Source organism: Lepidochelys olivacea (assembly GCF_965140295.1).
Source record: "Lepidochelys olivacea isolate rLepOli2 genome assembly, chromosome: 8".
NCBI lineage: Eukaryota > Metazoa > Chordata > Testudines > Cheloniidae > Lepidochelys > Lepidochelys olivacea.
In genome coordinates, this window is record NC_140418.1 from 9,378,255 (window position 1) to 9,387,806 (window position 9,552).

At 40.4% G+C, this 9,552-nt stretch overlaps 1 protein-coding gene across 1 annotated transcript in view; it reads left to right on the plus strand.

Moving 5' to 3' along the window:
- COL23A1 (collagen type XXIII alpha 1 chain) overlaps positions 1-5,546 on the plus strand; it is a 356,401-nt gene extending 350,855 nt beyond the window's left edge. Inside the window, exon 30 of the mRNA XM_084637721.1 lies at positions 4,780-5,546. Within this exon, the coding sequence (XP_084493847.1) occupies positions 4,780-4,830 (51 nt within the window). The 3' untranslated portion in view covers positions 4,831-5,546. The remainder of the gene's footprint in view (positions 1-4,779) is intronic.
- The last annotated feature ends 4,006 nt before the right edge of the window (positions 5,547-9,552 follow it).

Below are 9,552 nucleotides of genomic sequence, written 5' to 3' on the forward strand. Positions count from 1 at the left end.
CAGCTGCATGCCTAGCTGTACAGAGTGGAGTAGCAGCGTGCCACCCAGGGGGAGGGGAAGGTGTTCCCATCTTGGACAGAGCTGTAGAACTGGCTGAGGAGAGTTGGCTCTGAAAGGAAAAAGTTGCATGGCAAAGCACTGCAATCCTTTGATCTCTATGCTTCTCCCAATGCACTTCTTTAGTAGCATAATGTAACTAAAGAATAAAGAGAGAGGAAACATCAAAACGTTGTGCCTATGGTGCTTATTGTTTTGATACAAACCTTGTGTTTAGATCATTATTCCATTGAGTCTATTGGGCACATGCAAGCTTGTGATGAAGTGAGGATACTGGGATAAAGGCAAGAATTAATGAGCTTTGCCTCTACAAGTTAACCTAGTGCAGAGTTAATTCCAGCTCTAATAAAATGAACAAGGATAAATGTGCTCGGTACTGTATGCCGCTCTCCATTTATGTCTCCAAACAGATAGTAGAAAGTTTCAGAATTATGCCTATGAATTATCATCAATGCCTTGGTGCATTATTTTTACTGGATTTGTTTAGGAAAGCCTCCTAGACAACAGAGAGCATTTCCTGTACACAGATTAATGTTTGAAATGGACATACAGCTCATCATGATAGATGTGGACTACATAAAAGATTCACAGGAATATGCAGTTAACTTTATTTCTTATATTTGTCAGCCACTCTGGTTTTGTATTACTTGTCTTTTTTTGTTTAAAGACTATAAAGATGTATGTTGTATTTTTTACTTTTCTCTATAATTATATTGATTAAAACTCAGATAAACTAATAGGTCAAGAAACAGGAATTATATAATTTAACCAGCAATAAAAATGCATTGTAATTATTTCTAATTCATGAGGTTAGCTATCACTTTAAGGGGAGATTCTGAAAGGCACAAAGGGCAGTTACGCACCCAATTCCCTAGTTCGCATTAACATACTCCTGCTTGATTATGTTAACACGAACTTAGATATCTTTTAGAGTACACCAACGGGATCTACATGGGGCATTTAGAGTACAGCACACTGGAGTGCTTTACAAATCACACCCTTCTAATGCGTTTTGCCAGGGCAATGTAAACAAGCCCTAAAGCTAGAGTGGTTTATTTCATTCACTGTTGTTCAGGACAGTCCTGGCCATATGCTGCACCCTGTCATTTCAGTCATGTTAAATGCCCAATTGTTGTTAACAGAGTTCCAGTACAGTTGCCCTGTCTGGCCTAGTCTATGCAGAATTTTAGGGAAATCTTCCGCTGTTGGTCTAGCATTCGTGTAGCACAGTCGGTGCAAGCAACAGTGTGATTGCACCATTGCTATAGTAGTGGTGGGAGATCTTGCTATAATTCCCAATGGGAAGATATCCTCTGGCCTTGACTACTTTCCAAATATTTCCCATCATTGCAAGCTCCAGTTCAGTGCCACCAGCAATACAGACATTGGGAGTCTGAGGTTGACTCACTGCCAGCATTTTAAACAACCTGATGATTAAGCCTGCCCTTGTGGGGGGAACTGTAGTTTGCAGTTGATGCCATTATGTACTTGGAGGTTAATCAAGGAATGTTTCTCCTAGTTAGGAAAGAGATTGGGAGAAAACCCAAACTGACTCCAAACTGAAAATATTTCTTTCCAAGCCGTGATAGTTATTTTTGATAATTAGATCAAGAAATCAAGATGTTGCCAAATACTTTATTTTCTTTCATCCATTCATAGATGCTGACATTTTCTGTATATGTAATGATGATGAACTTATTTCTCCTGTATATTTAAAATCTCTATCTATGAATGTTTTTTCCTAATACTAAAGCTGAAATATTTCTTATGTGTTTTCTAGAAAACCAAAGGATAAAATGTTTCTTAGTCAGTTTTTCAGTTTTATAGTTTCATATGTTTGGTGTCTGATGGTCTTTAACTAAACAAATCATTGATATGTGCTTTTTGAACTGGTCATTCCTGTTAATGCTAAAACTGAAAAGGATGGAATCTACCCATGTCAAAAATATCTATTAAGCATATTCCATATTTTTTAAGCCTGTCAGATATATTACCATGGTTATCTACTATAAAAAGGTTGTACGTTTGTTATGGCCAAGACTTCTATGACAGAAACCCTGCTCTTAGGGTTGCTTTTGTTGTTGTTGTTTGTTTGTGTTTTTGTTTTATTTAGTCACAGGGTCAAATTCTTAGATGGTGTAAAACTGGCATCAGTCCACGATGGAGCAAGGATCTTTCATGAATTTTTACAAATTTTGGCCCCAATCCTGCAGTTAGACCTCTGCAGGCAGACCCTTCCACCAACAGAGATCCAACTATAGGATCAGGACTTTGGTGTTCTCTACATACCATGTAGTGGAGTTTGAGTTTTCAACTATTAGCTAAACACCACTAAATTGTGTTATGCAATTCACTATAAAATAAATGGTATTTATTTAAATATTCTCATCACTTCCTATGGCAAACAACTTAAAGTATTGTTATGCCATGACACTTCCAGATTTATTGCCATGACAAACAGCCAGCCTCTGCCATAAATAACCTTTCATAATATATAATTATGCATCCTTTTGGTATGAAAATTCAATAAACAAAACTAGATGTACAAAATAGTTGATTTTGGTAGATTGCATGGCAACTGAACTGTTGTTTAATGCTGCCCTCTGGAGGATATGTTTTCTAGCAAAATAAGTAGCTTTATGTCAGGGAGAAGGGAATCTGATTTTTCTGATGTTCATTTGGGGGAGAAGTATGGATAACTCTCATGTATTTTTATGGTTGAAATATCTCTGTAAAACAACAGAATATTTATTTAAACACAGTTTCATATTTTCAATTTTTTTTCAGTTTGTATATTTTCTGACATGTCACCATAATGAGAAACACCATAAACTTCTCATTTGTTCTTATTTAATTGTTGTCCTAGTAATTAACTCACTGTGCTTCTTAAATAGACAAAAAAAAATTTGCCTTAGATTGCCAGCCAAACTTCTTTGAAAGGAGAGAAAACTTTTAAATATTTTCCATATTGTCAACAGATTTATCTGAACAATGAGCCAAATGTACAAATAAAGAAAATTACAAATCTGACTATAAAATGTAAACAATAAAAGCTGCTCTTAAAAAAATTATCCTTAGACAAGTACTATATGTTCTTGGCCCAATTCTGCTCAACAGAATTTACACCAGTAAATGTGGCAAAGAGTAGAATTTGGCCATCTGTCTTTTTTTTTTTTTAATGGTACTTGTTTCCATTAGGATGCACTGTAACCTCGGTGTTGCTTTCCCTCATTTTATGCATGTGATTGTTTTTACTTCATAAGCATTTTTTACCTGACAATGATAAAAACAGTAGATTTATAAGTAAATATTTGCTGGTGCACTTAATAAATGGGGCTTCCTATCTGTTAGCAATAAAGTTTTTGATGTATTTAATGAAATATTTTCACTGATTTCAAGCTGCCCAAGTCACTTTAATTTGCACAGCTGGCACAGATGTGGCATATTGCCTTGGGTGTTACTGACCTTGGCAGCCTTACAAGACAACCTTTATGCAGAGATGAACTGTTCTTGAACTGTTTCACTGTTATGCTAAGAATAACTATTCTACTAATGCAGAAAATTAGGAAGCAAGAACAACTGATCACTTTAGTCCATCCCCACTGCATTTTATTAGAGGATCAACCAGTCTTTGGCAGCTGTACCCAAAATTGTTATAAATCCCAGATATGAATCTAATCCAGTTTTAAATACTTTGGTGACTAGTAGCTTCATCTACTTCCTTTGGTAGTCTACTGAACATCCAAAGTAAACCACTGAGTACAATTACTCTTCTTAATTTGCACTCAGTCTCTCTTGCTTATAGTTGGTTCATGATTTAATACATAGTTTTAATTGTGTGACTCTTGCATGTATTTGTATTCCATTTAATCATCATCAGCAAAAATATTCTAGCATTATTTTGTGGAATATGAGCACAGTAAGCAGTGAAAACCTGTCATTTCAATAATTTAAAACTGAGCTGAACAAGGCACATGAGACTATACGGCAGAGACTATGCAGTATTCTAGAGAGTTTAGGGGGAGCCAGAAAAAGATATTGAGGCATCAGCTTTCAATGCATTAGAACTGGCAGTTATCAAAACCACTGACTGTAGGTAGGGAACCAGTATATCGGCAGTTTACAGTTCTCCTTTCATCTGCTGTAAAACCAATGAATCCCTGTGTACTACAGGCTGGTAGAGGCTGCCTCATTGCTGAGTTTCATGTAATGTGAACAATCAGCTAACTATTTTTATGAGGCTCCATTATACAACAGAGAGTTCTTAAAAGGAGGGAAGTAAAAATGGAGTAATCTCATGCATATATTTAAAATACATAATCTGTAACTCACTAAAACCTACCCTGCTGCTTTTTCTGATGATAAATACTGATTTGTACCTATCAAAAAGTGATATGTACAAACCTTAGGTTTTGCAATTTATTTTATGTGAGTGTAAAATTGAGTTTGTATTTTCAGATTTGTTTTCTTTAGTTAAACATAAATATAGTTAGGACCTGATTTTGCAAAGTGCTTAGCACCCAATTACTCACTGAGTTTCAGGATCAGGCCCATTAGCTAAAATTAAAACTGGATCAGCCTCTTACGGGGTGCATTCTGGTTGGTAACTTCAGTGTGGCGGAGTGCAATATTGTAGAAATTCTCAGAATACAATAATTTTTATCTTGCACTGTTTGTTTTTTCTCCATTTACCTTTGATGTTTTACTTTCTGCATTTCACAGGAAAAAAGATATATTCAGTATGATAAAACATACAGCTGGAAATGCCACTGAGCAGGAAGTTAAGGCTACAATCACAGTTTACAATCCAAATAATCAAAGTGCAAACAAAACCACCTGCGATCTGTTGCCCCATACAGTATTATTTGGGGTGGAGATACAAGTCTTTTTAAACTGCACTCATTCTATAATCTAAGTGCAATTATCTGCCGTTGAAGAAGCTACAACTGTTAGTATTTTACACTCAATGAAAATCTGACCTATTTATATGGTATTTAGAAGAATATAAATAAGTGTATTAGCTCACCAGGTTTCATGATGTCAGTGGGGTCTGATCCTATAAACTGTTATGCAAGCATTCCTTATTCATGTAGGTAATCTCATTCACTTCAGTTGCGTCTGTTCATCTACCCACATGAGTAAGTGTTTGCGTGCTGGGCCTCTTGTGAAGAACAGTTCTGTTTGAAAGTATTTACATAATATCTTATCCGAAGCTTTCCTAAGTTTCAGTAAAATGTATTGCTTTTCTAAAACAAAAATAGGTACCTTTATACAAAGGAGGTATTTAGCAAGTCTTATTTTTAAACCCTTTTATAAACTGTTAAAATGTACATGCCAAGAGCAGTGTTCGACTTAGTCATATTTTTGGGGAACAACTGTTTGTTTTTTAAAAAGGCATTAATAGTGTTTCTTATCCATTGTTTATTATGTTAAAATCGTATTAACTAGTACTCCATCATTTCATTTCTATTTTATAACTGCAATGGACAGTGCATTATTTTGAAACCTTCAAAACCATTGCTTCATTGTGTTTTAATCTGTAATAAATTAATATTTGGACTTTTAAAAAAAATAAAACTGCCTCCCTTTCCAAGTTGTTTTTATGATGGTGTGAATATATATCATAAACTGCAGCATCTGTAGCTAAGAATAAACTTTCCAAATTCTAAATGTTTGTTATTTTAAATAACTATTAAATGTTTTTAATGAGGCAAGAATTCAAATAAAGATTAACAACCTTATTAATGGCGAGTCCTGTGGCACCTTATAGACTAACAGACATACTGGAGCATAAGCTTTCGTGGGTGAATACAGACGAAATACCGCTGCATCCGACGAAGTGGGTATTCACCCATTCAAGAAAGCTTATGCTCCAATATGTCTGTTAGTCTATAAGATGCCACAGGACTCTTTGCCACTTTCACAGATCCAGACTAACAATGCTACCCCTCTGAACCTTATTAATGTTCCCTTTAATGTATGTTTAATTATAAAACAAATGAATTTGACTTTAAAATCAACGTAGTTTTGAGTCCATGTTACATCATTGTTTCCAAATCATCCACATTTACACAAAAATTAAATTCCTCTTGTATTTATCAAGTAAATCTATCCACAGCTGCAATTAAAGATGCAATTTATAGATGACCCTATTTTCTAATCAGTAACAAAATCTATCAAGCTGTTTCAAACAGTTCACAAAGGGCTCAGGCCTACAATCTCTGCAGACTGCTTACTCCAGAACGTTAGTGGTTGCAGGCATTGTTTTGTAAGACCATTTATGTTTAAAACAGGGCAAACGTTTTAAGCAATGGGTGGGAGAATTCCCCTCAGGCTTTCAATAGTTCTTCCACTGTCCTCAGTGTGAACAAATCCGTGCAAGTAAGTCAATGTAACCAATCTGAACTAATGATAGTATTTCCCCCTGTTATTCATGCACCCTCTTCACCAGTTTGAGAGTAAACCATTTTTCTCCAGCATTGTCAACTCTGGTGCTCTTTCGCTGAGCAAACACAGGAATGTGGGAATACAAACTTTTCTTTGCTTAAAACTATGGGGTATATATCGTGCTTCCAATACGTTTGTGATATCGGACAATGTTCTGAAAGGTAGCCCACAAAAACACACACCACAATTAATTTTTAGATACAAAAAGAAACACCCACCTTAACATACAAATATTCAAAAGAGAAAACCGTACAATACAGATAATGAGGATTTGGAAGGGCCCAGGCCAGTGACATAAAATTATTTGTATTAACCCATTGTGAATTCTAAAAAAGTGACACGTACTTCACTGGTATAATCTCCACAGAAAATTAGAATCCAGACAGGAAGTCTCAAAGTGATCACAGAATCATAGGACTAGAAGGGAGCTTGAGAGGTCATCTAGTCCAGTCCCGTGCACTCATGGCAGGACTAAGTATTATCTAGACCAGAGGTGGGCAAACTACAGCCCACAGGACTGTCCTGCTGGACCGTTGAGCCCCTGGCCCCTCCCACACAGCCTCAGCTCGCCATGCCACCAGTACTCTGGGCGGCGGGGCTGCGAGCACCTGCCGGGCAGCACAGCTGCAAGAGCTGCTGGTCTAGTGTATTAAATTGCTCCCCGTAGGAATGTGCTACTTACTGTGTACTACTTACAGCTGCCAGTCCTGGTGCTCTGAGCGGCATGGTAAGGAGGCAGAGACCGGGGGGTTTGGATAGGGGGCAGTCAGGGAGCAGGGAGTGGTTGGATACACGTGGGAGTCCCGGGGGGCCTTTCAGGGAGTGGTGGTGTGGATAGGACTTGGGGCAGTCAGGGGACAGAGAGCAGGGGAGGTTTGAGGGGGGGTGGGGTCCCAGGGGGCAATTGGGGGGGATCCTGGGAGGGGGTGGTCAGGGGACAAGGAGCAGGGGGCATTGGATGGGTCAGCGGTTCTGTGGGGGGTGGGAAGTGAGAGGGGGCGGATAGGGAGTAGGGGCCAGGCTGTTTGGGGAGGCACAGCCTTCCGTACCTGGCCCTCCATACAGTTCAAAACCCCGATGTGGCCCTCAAAAAGTTTGCCCACCCCTGATCTAGACCATCCCTGACAGGTGTTTGTCTAACCTGCTCTTAAAAATCTCCAATGATGGAGATTCCACAACCTCCCTAGGCAATTTATTCCAGTGCTTAACCACCCTGACATTTAAGAAGTCTTTCCTAACGTCCAACCTAAACCTCCCTTGCTGCAATTTAAGCCCATTGCTTGTCCTATCCTCAGAGGTTAAGAAGAATAATTCTTCTCCCTCCTCCTTGTAACAACCTTTTACGTACTTGAAAACTGTTATCATGTCCTCTCTCATTCTTCTCTTTTCCAAACTAAACAAACCCAATTTTTTCACTCTTCCCTCATAGGTCATGTTTTCTAGACCTTTAATTATTTTTGTTGCTCTTTTCTGGTGAGTTCTTTTCTATTGGAGACACTATGTATTTGTTAAGGTGTTTTTTAATGGGATCAGAAAGCACATGAATGCAGTGATGCTCCTGCTGACATAATACCATCACTAGAATAGCCTGTGCTAAATGCCAAAAGTTCTGAATAATTAATAATTTGCAGCATTTAATCTGTTCAAAGCACTTTATAATTTACTAAGGCCTTGTCTACACAAGAAAGCTGCATCAGTTTCACATAAATATAACCACATTTTTAAACCAATACAATTAAACTAGAGCAAACTGTGTAGATACACTTTCAGTTTGAGTGACTTATGGGTTAGCTTACGCTTGTTCCTAACTGACCTAAACTAAACCAGAATAAGTCACTCTTAAAGTGTTCCCAAGGGGTTTTGCACCTCTTTAACAACATGATCTTCAATTCATACTGTAGGCTGGAACAGTGTAATTTGCTCCTGTAGACAAAGCTTAATTCAGGGGTGGCCAACCTATGGCTCCGGAGCCACATGCGGCTCTTCAGAGGTTAATATGCAGCTCCTTGTACAGGCACCAACTTTCCAATGGGCAGGGGGGTGCTCACTGCTCAGGCCCAACCCCCACTCTACCTCTTCCCGAGACAGCCCTGCCCTCGCTCTTTCCCCTCAGAGCCTCCTGAATGCCAGGAAACAGCTGATTGGGGGTGTGGGGAGGGAGGGGGAGGCCCTAATCAGCAAGGCTACGGGGGAGTGGAAGGCCCTGGGAGCAGGGGAGGAAGCTGATGAGGGGCTGCTGACGCATTACTGTGGCTCTTTGGCAATGTACATTGATAAAGTCTGGCTCTTTCTCAGACTCAGGTTGGCCATCCCTGGCTTAATTGCTACGGTTCCCATCTGGCTGGTTTTTATTGCTGTCAGCACTAGGGTCCTTTTCTTTGTGGAGGGCCTGGCCAGTGACTGAGTTTTCTGCCCCTTGGAAGTGACAACCCTGGGGTAACAGCGAGACAGACTGGCTATTACATGCACAAGCAATAGCAGGGCTGGGCCTGAGAATTAGGAGACTCCAGGGTGCCCATCCCCTCTCTGCGGCATCAAGAGAGGGAGGCAGGAGAACTGGTCTAGGGGGAGCGTGGGGCCAAGGCCAGCAGGGAGGGTGTGGGAAAGCTGCAGGGCCAAGGTGGGCCCAGGTCAGCGGGGAGGCAGCAGGGCCAGGGTGGCAGGCATAGGGAGGCTGTGGGGTGAGGCAGGTAGGGTGGGTACAAGTCGGGTGAGGCCGCGGGCCTAGGCTGGCAGCAGGGAGGCCGTGAAGGGTTGCCAAACGTCCAGGATTGTCCTGCAGTCTCCAGCAGCTAAAGATGAATCTTTAATTAAAGACGGTCAGGTGGAGAGACTTCCAGGAATACAGCCAACCGCAGCTGGCAGAGCCCTGAAGGGCGGGCATGGGGCAGAAATACTCCGGAGGGTGCCAGTCTAACGCCACCCCTCCCAGCCAGCGCTCCCCGCCCTACCCTTGTTCTTCTCGCCTCCCAGCTGCGGCCTCAGCAGCGGGCGGCTGACCGATGGGCGGGGCGTGACTTGGCGGGAAGCGCACTGGGCCTGGCGCTC